This window comes from Toxorhynchites rutilus, chromosome 3 (assembly GCF_029784135.1).
Source record: "Toxorhynchites rutilus septentrionalis strain SRP chromosome 3, ASM2978413v1, whole genome shotgun sequence".
Lineage (NCBI taxonomy): Eukaryota > Metazoa > Arthropoda > Insecta > Diptera > Culicidae > Toxorhynchites > Toxorhynchites rutilus.
The window spans coordinates 222,272,052-222,286,974 of record NC_073746.1 but is presented as its reverse complement, the minus strand read 5'-3'; the positions used below and the strand labels follow the sequence as shown (position 1 = coordinate 222,286,974).

The window sequence follows — 14,923 nt, the reverse complement described above, 5'->3', positions numbered from 1 at the left end:
TATATAGTTCGTACTCGATTATATATGGTCCGTGTTTAAGTCAGAGGCGACCATGTCGCAAAATTGAATATTTCCAGTTATTGATTGAATTAGGTTAAACGTTTTGTAAGCTACATATTCCATTTATCTGATTAGGAAAATCAAGCATACATCAGGAATAACGGATCGAAATTGTTTTGAATGAGCACGTCGAGATCTGGTGTCAACTCGAAAAAAAAATTTTGACCGAAAATCGACCTTTTGGGACTTTTTGGCCTGAGAGGCAGTGAAGGCATGAAAATAATAATTATCGAATTTAGAGAACCGACCATGTACATTTTGTTTATTGGCCCAAAGAATGATCTGTGGAAAATTTCAACTCAATCGGACATGATTTAGGAGTACCTCAAAGCTCTCAAAGTTTTGATTTTTTAATCCTCGAAAATCTTCCAAGGGAAATTTAAAAAATCAAATTTTGTTTTTCGATGCCAAATGACATAAAAATGCATGAAACGTCGAGATCTGGTGATATCTCGAAAAAAAATTTCAGCCGAAAATAGACTTTTTGGGATTTAGCCTGAGTGGTCAAAAAATCAAAACTTTGAGTGCCCCCCTAAATCATATCCGATTGAGCTGAAATTTTGCACAGGTCATTTTTTCGGACCAATAATCAAAATGTACATGGTCGGTTTTTGAAATTGGATGATGAAATTTTTTCCATACATCCATTGCCACCCTAATGATCATCAATTACACATTACATTCTGGATAAATTAATTTTATTCATGTGAGAAAGGTTTTTTCTGATTTTAAGGGGATGAATCAAAAATTTAATTCTTTTATATTCAAAAAACGAAAAAAATACTACATGGGCTGAAAAGTGACAGCATTTTTCAAAAGATTGCGCCACTAAAAACGAACAAGATTCATTTCGACAGTTTGATTTGTCACTAGCTTTTGTGTGAAATTTCATATCATTTCGTGTATTTGTTCACAAACTACACTTGTTTAAGTGTCACTACTTGTGTATTTGTAAAGAAAACGGAAAAAGAGGAATATCGTATTTTGATAAAACATTGTTTTTTATGTGAAAAAATCCTGAACAATCAATGCAGTGGTTGACAAAATGATCCTTCGAGAACAACAGTTTATCGGTACTTTAGTGAATTGAAGCAGCGTCCGTACAAGCAGCGCAGATGCACTTCGCTCTGAAACGATCGGGGATACATTTTGCATGATATTTTGGATACGAAAAAGCTATCCGCGCGATGGATTCCGCGTTTGCTGACCGTCGTCCAAAAACAGCAGCGCGTTGATGATTCATCAGCCGGTATGGCGTTGCTGAAGCGTAATCGAGTGGACTTCTTTCGACGTTTGTGACAATGGTTGAAACGAGGACACGACTATACTAAGCATCGAAATCGGGTCAGCAGCGACATGATACACGTAAACATTTGTATAAACAGCATGTGGCGACTCAATTTTTTAGTATGCAATCTAATTTTAGCAAAAGTATGTATAAGCATCATTAAACAAATGATTTGAGGCTTGAGTGATAAGCTCAATAAAATAGGTGTTTCTGTGCAACAAATATTTCTGCAAGGTTATATACACTTCATTTCGTTTTCACCGTGAATTGGTATTCGTGATCAGGTCCAATATCTAGTGTGCTATCGAGTGTGACAAATATGTGACAACCGTATGACTACATTTTCGGCGCAATGACTGCACGAGGAACGTTTGCAAAATTCGTGCAAAGTGAGAGAGAAGCTCTACTGGCGCGCATAAGGTTATGTTTAGTTAGAAGCATCTCTTGCAAAAACACACCAAGTTTCAACCAGTTCGGTTTTTTTTTATTTGTGTTTTGCATTCGTTTGAAACGAGAAAGTCTATTGATTCTATTCCATAACAACAAATCACCAGCTCACGCCTCAACAGTTGTGGTCACAAAACGACTGATAATAGGGTTCTAACTTGTTCTACATCCCCCCTATTCTTCAGACCTGGCTCTATCAGACAACTATTTGTTTCACAATTTGAAGAAATTACTGGCGAGGAGGTGGTTGCTGAAACGAATGGCTATTTTGAAGACTTGGTAAAATCCTACACTCTGTCCAACCACCCTGAAAATATTTCGTTGTAACACGGTTAGAATTTCAACAAGATATTTTCATACATTGTTGAATGCTTAGAATTAATTATATTAAACGTCAATTTCGTCTGTTTCTTTATTGAGCTTCAATATGATGAAATTATCATCCAGTTCTTATAAAACCATTTCAAAATCCATAAATATTATCAATAAAAAATTCAAATAATCAGTAACCTTGCCATTTCGGTTAATAACCTGGAAAGTTCGTGTTGGCATGCTCTTTATCAAATTGTGCAGAACGGATTTTTCGATATTTTCCCATGGGTCCGATATTGCGGACTTGAGCTTATCAATCGTTGTGTCCCGCTTTCCGCCAGGATCCCCCCTAGAATTTTCAACAGGATTCAAATATGGAGAGTGAGCCGGCCAGTCCTAAAAATTAAGTTTCTGGTCCTTAATCCATTGCTTAGTTTCCTTGCTGGTATGAATAGTAGCATTGTTTTGCTCGAATGTGATTTTTTTGCGGCGCGAAAACGAGGAATCCAGAGCATGTGTGTAATCCTTGCTACTCATTTTGATTGATGTGAAAGCTACCTTCAGCTTCCCGGTTGTACATGATCCCGCTCAAACCATGCGCGAGCTTTCACCAAAATTCCTGGTTGAAAAATACTGTTCCTCCTTCCGTAAATCACGCCAGTACCCTTGAAACCATCAGGAACCTCCAAATTGAACTTTTTTCATCACTGAAGATAACCTATACATTGAAGAGCTTTTCGTTATGGCATAAAGCAAAATGTTTTCTTTTGAAAACATTTGTCATAACATACTATGCCCCACTGTCGGTTCATGTGAGCTTTGGCAAAACTCAGACGTTTTCCGATGTGAGATGGTGTAAGATTAGGAACTTTAACCTTCTAAGCGCTCTTTATGTAAGGTTTTTTTACCAAAACCGATAGAAACACAAATCGCATAAATCCGTAGATTCGAAAAAGCTTTTGAATTTACTCCAAAAAAATCGGCATTTCTGAAGATAATTTCGGATAATTTCCGAATATACAAGCTTCAGTCACTTTTTGCAATAATGAATGTTGTACATCAATTATCATGGGGTGAATGTTATTGCTTACGGTGTCAATCGGTTGCATCTTATCTATCAAGAATACTCGCATTATGTGCATTTAAAGGTGTAGCAAATGGAAATTCTATCCGCGGCGACAACATTTTTTATTGGTGATTCACACATTACAAGAAAAAATGAGGTCAGTTTCGTTAGGTTGCTTCGTTTAGTAGTATGTGGATTCGCTCAAAAGTTTGCGAAAACATACACCCTTATTCCGGAACTAAAACGAGTGTAGGAATTTCGCAATCCGACCGAGATCGACTTTACAATTCCGCAACCCGAACGAGATTGTCATTTGCATTCTAAAATCCGTCCAAGATTCAAACCCAATCGACTTACAACGCGAAACAAATGTAAAAAAAATTTATCCATATTCGTGAAGCTCTTTACTCTCTATCATATTAACATGCCCGAGTACAGTTTTAAATTGTTGGAATATGAATGAGAATTATTACTTGGTGTTACTTAAATACTTCGAACACGTATTTCTCACCCCAACTTAATATTTTTAATGATATTCCTAGCATTTCCGCTAAAACTTTATCAATAATATAAAATCACTATCAGACACAATTTCGTTTCGCGTCCCGGCAATTTTGCTAGTTTTCATATTGGGTTTGAATGTCGGATTTATTTTAGAATGCAAAAGTCGATCTCGTTCGGGTTACAGAATGTAACATAATGCTAATTTAAAATTCGAACGGGCTCCGAAATAGGGGTGATATTCTATCGCTTGGGAACACGAGTCTCCGCAGAGTAAGTGAGTCTTGGATTGTACAGGACTTAAACTTTCTCAGTTCATTCGCATTGAAAAAGGTCAATTTGGAAAAATTAACCTAAACTCTCAGCCTTATGAATGGCTATTTGAAAGCCATTTTGAACGTCCTACGTCAAAACTGGTAGAGAGAATCTTTCTGTTCTGTAGGAACACATGTTATTGACTAATGTTCGATTTTTCGATTTTTCGTCATTTCCCGACAAATGGAAGATTTGAAAAAAAAAATCTTGAACAAACGTCAATAATCAAAGCTACACCAAAAATATTTTTTTCAGCTCAGTCGTTAATAGGTTTAAAAAAAATATATATAAAATAATGGAAGTGTATAGAATCCAATGCGAAAATCGACCAAAAATGGATGAAAATGTACCATAAAATTCAACTATGTGCGTTTCGCCGTCCATGTAATTGGGGCTCTGCTGTACTTCATTGGAATTTCTCTGTCAAACCGAGTGCGTGTTTTGGCATATTATTGCTTCAGTGCCCGAATTGATAATTTGTATATTCTGTATTTTACAGATTTTTTGCCAACTTTCAGATACAGAATTTTTGTATACAGAATTACAGTTTGCAGCAAAAAACAGAATTTACAGATTTATTTTTAATTCAATTTTTTTGCGGCGATCTGGCGATGTGGTAACATCCATACCTCTCACGCAGAGATCACCAGTTCATTTCTTACTCCCGATATTCTTCCAAAAATGGAAGTAAAACGAACCTGCCGAAATGTGTTGAAAGTCACTATAATATAGAAAAAAGAAAGAAAAAGTTTAATTCAATTTTAAAAATTGCATTTATTGCAGCTAGGAAGCTGACCTTCAAATCGATTTATAAACCCTTAAATTTCAAAAAAAAAACTACCAAACCTTCATGATTTGATGCGCCAATTTCCTCAATTCATTGGATCAGGTAATAGACAAGGCTTGGATAACGAATTCAGGCTACTCAAGGCGAATCTTATGGGAACAAAATTGAGTGACTGAGATATAACTTGGTCCCAGCTGTTGGATGCCAAAAGGCGTGATAATAAATTTTTGTATCCATTGCTAAAGTCGTTTGTAAGACACTTTTTATGCCGACAATGCCGACAAAACAAAGTCCGGAAATCGATTGGCACCCACACTTATAGACTCTATTTTGAAAGCGAAGTACTATGTATCGGCTTCAAGGATGAAGTTGACGAAAAATTTAGAAGCAAAATTCGACAAACTCACTCAGAAACATCATACAATTTAGAGGATTATGAGAAAACCTTCTTATGATTTATTTTGTTGTATGGATTCGACTTTAATTGACCATAAATACGAAAAATAAATTCAAAATGAAAATAAACCTTTATTTTCATTTTACTTCTATTAATTTTTCGATACAGATTTTTTATACAGATTTGCCAAAAACACAGATATACAGTTTTTTTTTCAGAAAATTTATAGAAATCAATGTGGCAACCCTGGCTCTGATTGTTCTTAGTATCGCAGCTGTAAGTTCCACTACGTCGTGTATTCCGATCAATTCTTACTTTTCCATTCACGAAAACCTTCGAAAAGGCCGTACACGATAATTTTCAACGATTTTGAGATTTTTATATCTGAATGAAGTCACATTTTCGTCGTAGGTGTCCAAAATCAGTGTTCTTTTCTCGGCTTCCCAAAACGCACAAATTTTGAAAACGAACGAAACCAATCGTGATGTCTGAAACATTACAGAATTGGCCACCAGGGGCGCTATAAAGAAATGAGCGAATATAATCACGAATTCAACATGTTCTCAATTGCCCTCCGTTAGTGCAATTTTTATTCCGGGGTTGGATCAGTTTGAATTCAATATCATGACGAACTTCCGTGTTGAACTGATTGTATATCATGACGAACTTCCGTGTTGGACTGATTGTTATGTACTTACCGAAATGAAATTCCGTGTTTGTCATTCTTCTTAATTAAATAATTTCATCGAACCCCATTAAATAGGCATGGGTCTGCTGACGAGAAAAGTTAAATTAGTTAGCATCAGTAGGAATTAACCCCTCGAAAACAAACCGTGTGGCCCCAAAGCAGCGTTACTAATTCATTTGCATTGTGGCGTCTCAGCTACTATCTTTCGAGAAGTTGAATGTGCGAAGCCACACATTCACAAAGTTCAATTTTTTGCTGTCTCGGTTGTTTCAACTTCCTAACAGAGCTTGTGGTTAAAGGGCATTATAATATCGGCAAACAGTTTCATAATTAATTTATGCCCACAAACAGACCTTGGAACCCATAAATTTCATGTTAAGTTTTAGTTTCCATGATTTGGAGGTGTAGGTCGCTGAAAAAAAATCAAAGAAGCAGTAATGGATTGAGAAGTTGATTCCGAATATAAATATCAGGTCTTATTTGATAGTGTTGTTTTGTATGACCACTCTCTGATGACCGATTCTATCTCGCGAGAACTCTGTTCGGAGTGTCGAGAGCTAAAGATTCACATGATATTTATGCTCAGTATTTAGTGCCGGTGTAGAAGTGTCCAAGAAAAAACGGAGTGCTGTCGGGTCGTAGCATAGTCGGGAATTTTGTTGATGTGTCAAGTGTGCGAATAATTCGGAAATTGATTTGTTTCATTGGTATAACGCTACATTTTACATTTCTGAAGTAAAATCTATTCTATAAGATTTGATGAAGAAGTGAATTCATTGGATTGAAAATGTTTGAGGTGTAATTCTTCACGTTTTCTGTTCTATTCTGATGATGTCATGCGCTTACCTCATGTTCGCAATGCAATTCCCTATCATTTACCCATCTGTGACCGGTGTAGTCATAGCAGGAGGTATTTGTTCCATGAATTAATAATGTGTTTCGCGCAGTCGACAAACATTTTTTATTATTATTGCTGAATTGTTCATCGCCCAATGTTACTCCAATTTTCCATGATACGAGAATGGGTTTATAATGCTTGATTGAAACATAAATAATGAATGATCATTGAAAAGTGTGCGTGAATGAATATTACGTTTGAATTGGAGAACAACTTTGTATGGAATATTGATAAATTTTAACATTTTCGGAGGGGTTTAAAAACTGCTTATGCAGAAGAGATAATGTTTTATAATATGACGATCGATGACTTTTTATGAAAACGTTCATTGGAACATATATGTGATAGGAAGACTATTGTTATATCAGTGAATGTGATTTTTTCATTTATTTTCGTCAATTCGCTCTCTGGACAATCACTCTGCAATGGAGCTTCATGAGTAATATTATAAAAAATAATAATAATATACTAATAATATTTGTTGAAAAAATCATCCATCATTATTGTATTGTATGGTTTTGCTACTCGCTATTTCGGAAAATAAGAAGTGGATATTCTTGCAAAGATGCATGTTGCACATATTTGACTGACCAATACCTGTGCCGGGATACAGGAAGAGATTTTCTACCACAAACCCTGAACTTTAAAACTCAAGTCAACTGAAATGGAACCTGTTGGGTTGTGATGATTAATTGTAGTTCAACGAATTGCTACAATATTATCTAATTATTATATTAGAAACCAAATTGCAACAAACGTAATCCTATGGTTCAAACATAAAATCAACAGTTGCAAGCATATTGAATTTATCCAAAATTGACTTTTAAAAAAGTGAGAAGCTAAAATGTTTTTGCAAATTAATGCCTTAAAATAGTTTGACATTGAAAAGTAGATGTATTCCACTGCATAGTTTCGACAATAAACACGGTTCATGGCTGCGGTTTTGCAACCTCGTGTTCTGCTCCACCTGAATTGTTCTTCTTGGTTATCTTGTTCACTGGGCTCCTTTTATTTTTGACCCCACCAAACTGCATTCTAACAACATGCTCCGCCTATTACGTCAAGCCTTGATAACTTTCTGAATACTGGGATCGTCGTGAAGTTGCGCCAGCTTGTGATCCTTTCTTCTTCTCCATACTACGTTTTCCTGTTCACTGTCGTAGATTGTTCAGAGCACTCGACGTCCGAAAACATAAAGTACTTGCGAGTGCCATATTGTAGACTATCTATAGCTCGACGCCGTCGTTCACAACATTATCAAGAGAAGCTATGTTACGTTCACCTCTTCTAGCTAGCACACATTTAGATTGAGACGAGTAAGTCCAATCAGTCCTGCTTCAATGTTTCAGTCAGGAATACAAAACCGTATATGTCCTTCCGTGATTCGGTCCCCGCCATCGGCGAAGCATATAATCTGACTACTCTTGTGGAAAATCGAGCCGAGATGTGGCACATACTACATGGGCTGAAACTACCCGGGATTTTTAATGAAAACAATCGTTTTTTGAGCAAAGATGTATTTATTCCTTAACATAATTCCCTTCGATGGTAATACACTTGGTATAGCGAGTTTCCAAAATTTCGATTCCCTTTCTGTAGTACGAAACGTCTAAGTCTTCGAAATATGCCTCAGTACCACTCTGCAGACTGCCTATTCGACACAGGAGTGTGGTAATGGATCAACGTTTCATCCGTTGTCACAAAATGTCGAAAGAAGTTCACTCAATTAGGCTTCAACAACGCCAAACCGGCTGTTGAATCATCAACGCGCCGCTGTTTTGGTCGATGGTCAGCAAACGCGGCACCCATCGCGCGGATAGCTTTTTCATGTCTAAAATATCGTGCAAAATGTATCCCAATTGTTCTTTTGAAACCAAACAAAAAACAATGTTTGGTCAAAATACGATGTTTTTCTTTCTCCATTTTCTTTACAAATGATCAGGTAGTGACACCTCAACAACTGTAGTTTGTGAACAAATAAACGAAATGTCACGATACTTCACACATAAGCTAGTGACAGATAAACCTCTCGAAATGAATTTTGTTCTTTTTTTAGTGGAGCCATCTGCTGAAAAATCCTGGGACTTTTCAGCCCATGTAGTACTCATTGATACTCGTGGCACTTCTGGAGAACCTGCCGTAGGCTAACAATCTGGTCTGTCGTTGGATAGTCAAGTTTTCCTGATCTCGCCTTGAATAGACCCTCTGTGAGGCCATTATGTCTATTTATCAAGACTCTCTGGCACCATTTGGTCTAACCGCTCTCGTAAATTCATGTAAATTACTGCTACTAGAAGTAGACGCTATTCTCAATCAACAGACTTTTGTGATGGCTTTCTCGTCGACAAGGGGTTGCGTCGTATATCCTGTATTCAATTTGTGAGTTGTAGACTCATGGAAATAGTATTTTTTCAAATGTAAATAACAAATGTAAAGTGAAGCCTTTTGTGGCCGTAGATAGCTGTTCATTCTGGAGCACTCATTCTACCTTTACGGTGTCCGTACTCGTTACGGACTGCACATATTGCTGTAATTCGGCCTATAAGCTTCATGATGAGTTGGTCCACAACATTCCACATTGACAATTTTTTTTTTGACGAATGTGACGAATATTCGGGGAACGCACCTTTTAGTAACCTTGCTCTCTGAACGCGTCCGGCGCTGAGCCATCTATGCGCATAGAACAGACGACAGCCGTTTAGTCGGATCCTGGGGAATTGAAAGTTATGGCGAAGCATGGTGATATATCCCATTAACTCCATATGGCGAGGAGAAGCCGAACTTGTGCAAGTCTGCAATGAGGAACTCGTAGCAGTGAGTTCTGTTTCTAATACCAGAAAAGGCGTGGGGAAATCCAGCTTTGAACAGATCTATATGCTTACTGGGAAAACCATGACTGCTGCTCTCCAATTACGGGCCGCACCCAGTCTTACTAGGGGTGACATTGCGCATTTCGAAACGAGTGTTTTTTGTTCGTTTCGACCACTTTGACTTAGCGTTGTTTACGAACCCACAAATTTTACATTTCTCTACGAAACAAATTTTGCTCTAAATCTAGTACACTGAAAATAATAACTTGAAAAAGATACATAATACTAAAACCAATTCGATTTGAGTTCGAATTTTCTCGAAACGAGTTACTCGTTTCGAAATGCACAATACCACCCCAGGTCGTGCTCTACCTGGAACGAACACCTCGCTCGCTGGACTCCTTTTCTTCTTGTCCCCATTGGATTCGATGCGAACATCATCTTTTCAGGGTTGCTGTCCGCGAATCTTACAGCATGGCCCGCCCATCGCGCTCGTCTGGCCTTAGCTATTTTCTAGATGCTGGGTTCGTCGTAGAGTTGTCGCATTTCGTGATTTAGACTCCTTCCCAATATTCAGTTTTTCTGTACACAGCCGTATATTTTTCTTATCATTAGGCGTTCGATTACGCCATATATCCCGCATGTAGAAGCCCGCGATCCGCATAACACCTTCCAGCGCTACGTTGAAGAGCAGACAGGAGAGTCCATCGTCAGATTCCCTGTGATTTTCAAGCGATTCTTTCACGATTTTCCATAGCAGTCGTGGACGAAAGAATCATATGCCACTTTGAAGTCCTTAAAGATGTGGTGCATAGGGACTTACTATCGGCACCTTTGGAGGTTCTAACACAGTGTATAAATATGGCCCGTGTAGAGCAACCGGGCATGAATTCAGCCTGATAAGTTCCAACAAATCTGCTTACTATTGGCAATGGACGGTGAAATAGAATCTGGGATAAAATTTTGTAGGTACCATTCGGGTCTCATGTTCCTAGTTCTTATATCAAATTTTAAGAAGGGGCTTCTTGAAACAATTTCTGGTCCACAAAACATGCATGGGAACAGAACGATGAAAATTACGGCTGGAACTCTATAAGACTCTATGCTTGGACCAACACTTTGGAGTACCAGGTGTACAAGTATGAAACCGGAATTTTGTTTTCAAGAAAACGCACATTTATTACGTCAAAATGAAAAACTCTACATCATTCAAATTATCTTCCAGTGATAGCTATACATTTCCTCCGTGTCAAGTTTTCCTCATTTGCTTAAGAATTGAAGAAGCGCTGCTCAGCAAGTGCGTGTCCCATCGGGGCAGATACGTGGTAGTGGGAATAAGCCGCATGTGAAGGAACTTCCTAGTCAAATGACTCAATCGTTTCCTTGGTCGGTTTTGCAGTGTGTGATGGAGCATTATCATGCAACAAACTCACTTTATGTAGCCTTTTTTGGTGCGTAAGTTTTTTTTTCCAAAGCTTGATATAAATTGATCATATTGTTGTTAGTAACGTTCTGTATTAACGGTTTCGTCAGGTTTTGGTATATCATAGTAGATCAAATCCTTCTGATCATACTAAACACAAACATTATCTTTCGTCCATAGTGATTTGACTGTGCAACTGATGTTAATGATTTCCCTAGACTCATCCGAGATATTTGACGCATAGGATTCTCAGAATAAATACACTTTTCATCGCCAATCATAATACGATGGAGAAATTACTTCCTTTTGTATCTGGTGAGAAACATTTCACATGTGATTTTTCGATATCAGAGTTAGCCAGAAGTCGGGATGCTCGAAGTCGAATAAATTCCCATCCATTGGGATCGCTCGCAATGTCTCCTGACGATTCGCAACTACATGAACGAAATAGAACCAAATGTTATGCGAATCGAATCAAACTCGAACGAAATTTATATTCATTCATCCAATCTTCTACTGCCCTACAGTTGGTTAAAAGATACCTTCTAGTAGTGATGAATGCTGGTATGCTCGTCATAAAAGTCAACCAAGTGATTGATGCATTCGCCTAACTTTTGCTTTGCCTTGAGATTATACAAAGCACCGATTCCCGTCATCACCAATCACAAAATCTTCTGTGGAAGCCAAAAATCTAGTGTCATATATTGATTATAAAAGGTAAAGTATGTTAGTTAGATGCTTGAAATTACGAAGCAATAAAAGTGACTGAGTTGTGAATTTTCCAGATAAACCCATCATTCGAGCGAAGGGAATGAAATTATTTTGATTGGTGATTTTAGAGACTTCATTGACAAAATAAGAATTTATATTTCTCCGGGATCGGGATTTTGATCCCGAGGTCGAGGGTTTATAGGTATCGGGACTAATGCAGCATATTGAGATGGGAACTTCTGTTTTCATTCTGCATGAAAATGCCAGAGGATTTTTCCATTTAAGAAAAACTATCCGACTTGCGCTAATACTGATATCTTCGAAAAAGAAAATAACAAAGTGCCACTAAAAATGAAGTATACATTTACTATTAATCTAAAGAATGCGAATATTTCCAAGGATCAATAGTTCCAGCGAAGAAGAAGGAGAAGTAGTGGTTTAGCAACATTCCTCGTGTGATCTTCCACAAGCGGAAGATCTGCCTTTTAATGTATGAGAGATTTGTGGAAATCACTTGATTTGTCGAATACACAATATACTGTCATCTACTGCAGTATTCCGTAAAAAATTGTCAAAACTGACCCCATTAACATGTGTTCTTTCGAGTGGCGTACATGTGTAGTTCATCCCATACCCCCTACTGTTATTCCTCAGTGGTCGAAATTCTGAAAACGTTTATTTTGTTTATTTCGAATGTTTTTTCGTGTTTCCTCATTCTCTATTTTTAGCGAAAATCAAGCAACATGCACACGTCAACGCGAAACTCGAAGTAATATAGACAAAGCATCACCAGAACCAGTCGCTAGAAATCGCATCTCATATTATTGCTCACATCATACTTGCAGTGTGGTGTTCATCTCGATTCATTTTAATTCTTAGAAGTTCGCAATATTCCCAACGAATTAAAGACAGACGTGCATGATTCATTTTCTGGTAGAGGTACATATTGACGTCTATCTAACATGCTTTTTGTGTTCTTTGATATATTTTAGATAAATTATTTATGAATGTTCCTTTTTTTCAGTTTCGATATTTTGTTGCTGGTTTTAAACTAAGATATGTACTTACTCTCTGAGAAAGAGAAAATTTGAACTCGGATTTACAGCTAATAAAAAATGAGGTTTGTTCATATGTTTAACAAATTCAGATTATGTGATCCGCGTGTGTCGTTCTACATCTTAAATTGCGCTAAACGTGATGACTCAGGTCTAAATGAATGGTACATTGTGTTAATTTTGTGTGTAAATTTTCTCCCAAACCAGTGATCCAGCCAGCGGCGTAAGTGAACTTGTTGAGCAGCCTGTCGGCACGGTACAACCCAGCGAAACAGACAACTTGTTGGGAGAAACTGGGGCTGCCGATGCCAATATGACTGGCGCCAGTAAGGAGCAAGGCCCGGAAACAGAGGATGCCCAGCAGAAACAACTGACGGCAAGCGGCGATAGCATCACCGCTTTGCTGTATTCCTTTGCGAAAAAGGTGGTCACCGTAGGAATAATCTATTTCGTTGGTTACATGGGATGGTCGGTGGCATGGCTGATAACACCGGTGATTCTTTCGGTCGCACGCGAACAGTGGCGCACCAAGAGCGAAACGCGTCGGAATGTGGCCAAAGCATCGGCTCTCGCTAGTGACAAGGAAGTTATCCTTGCTCGTTTGGGTGATTTGCCTGCCTGGGTGAGTATAAGTTTTCTAGTTTTTTTTAGAGTAATCAATATTTTTATTATATCAATCAGCAGTCGCAGTCGCTGAATATTATGCTGAAGCATATCTATATTTGTTTCACTTTGAGCCACTAAAGTGAATTACTAGAAAATGTTTCCTAAAAATGTAAAAGACCGCTCTCTCGTAGCATTTATTTGTAAGATAACCACTATTTACATTATGATTCAATTAATTAAAAGCCTTAACTTGCCAATGAAACACCCTTTTGTTTTTCAAAGTCTGTTCATCGCCTTCCAACATTGCCCTTGAGACACCTACCAGTATGTTTTTTTCGCGGAGATCATCGTTGTCAGCGTAATTTGGTTTTCACGTTCCAATTTGTAATTTTATGCAAAATCACGACCAACGGAACATGTCGATTTTTGAATACCCCAGTAGTCGACTGTTAACACGTTGGCCCCGTGTGGATCCCTAAGGACTGACATTAAACTGTTCGTTAGAAAAACGTTGATTACAGTTACAAAATAAGGAAATAAAAAAGAACACGATTTCTTTACAGATGTTTTACAATATGTGACTGCTTTCTAGTCGAATTTCTGACTATATTCGTTTTATACAATAAATATCTTTGGGGGCGTGGACCTACACTAATATTATGCTCTTGATGCGGACTGAATGAAACAATCCGGGGCTCAACGTGTTAACCTAACAGATTGTTACACGATGATCCGTGGGAAAGGACTGGATTTCATCGTCGTTAAAGGGTGCTACGATCAAAATTTGGTCAACGAGAATGCGCATGAATGGATCATTCATTTTATATATTTTCCCTTTTGAAATTTAATAATTATAAAATTGTTTATTGTTTGAATATAAACTCATGTGACATTGACTTAATGAATGAAAACTTAAAATAATTTAAATATTCAGTTGAGCTTCCGGTTGACTGAATCCGAATTGTTGGGCTTTTCGTTTAACTTTCGATTGGGAGGGTTCTAGTCTTAGGTACAACTTGCACATTGTTGGTGGCATATCACTCCATGGAACTAGTTCTGTAACGGCAGGATGCTAAAATAACAAGAAACAAGTATGTTGCTTCAAGATAGACAGCAGATGGTTTTCCAGACAATTGTCAACATAAATTTCCTAGTTGACAGTCTCGATTGCAATAAACATATTGATCCTCAGAGAAGTCGGCCTTCACCCATGTACCGATATACCGATATATTCTTCGGTATTGATTTTAATACCATCATCAATGAAAACAGGCGGTTAAATTTCACTTTCTCCGAAACATCCTCAAATTTCTTCGGTGAAAAAAAACTTGCCTGTGCGGCTGTTTCCAACATCGATGCTGAACAGCTTTTAAATAGTCGGAGAACAGGATTGTCATTATTCCTTTTTCAACAAAAACAGCAATCTCTTTTCAACGAGTCATTCGTAGTGGTTTTAACCGTTCCCTAATCAAGTGGCGCTTTACTCTAGCTCCTGAAAATGGAAAAATCTTCTTTGATGATTCTTCGCATTAATTTTCTAGAAATGTTGACCTCCTTGC

The 14,923-nt window shown here is 37.7% G+C and overlaps 1 protein-coding gene across 9 annotated transcripts in view; it reads left to right on the top strand.

Moving 5' to 3' along the window:
* LOC129776302 (extended synaptotagmin-2) overlaps positions 1 to 14,923 on the top strand; it is a 41,140-nt gene that overhangs the window by 2,926 nt on the left and 23,291 nt on the right. For 3 of the 9 annotated variants that reach the window (XM_055781864.1, XM_055781869.1, XM_055781868.1), the window contains 3 exons: positions 12,432 to 12,642; positions 12,728 to 12,823; positions 12,966 to 13,380. In XM_055781864.1, coding sequence (XP_055637839.1) covers positions 12,819 to 12,823; positions 12,966 to 13,380 — 420 coding nt within the window. In that variant the 5' untranslated portion in view covers positions 12,432 to 12,642; positions 12,728 to 12,818. Of the gene's footprint in view, positions 1 to 6,393; positions 6,569 to 7,270; positions 11,021 to 12,431; positions 12,643 to 12,727; positions 12,824 to 12,965; positions 13,381 to 14,923 lie in introns of those variants that run through there. The other 6 variants (XM_055781863.1, XM_055781867.1, XM_055781866.1 and 3 more) reach the window with 6 other exon arrangements.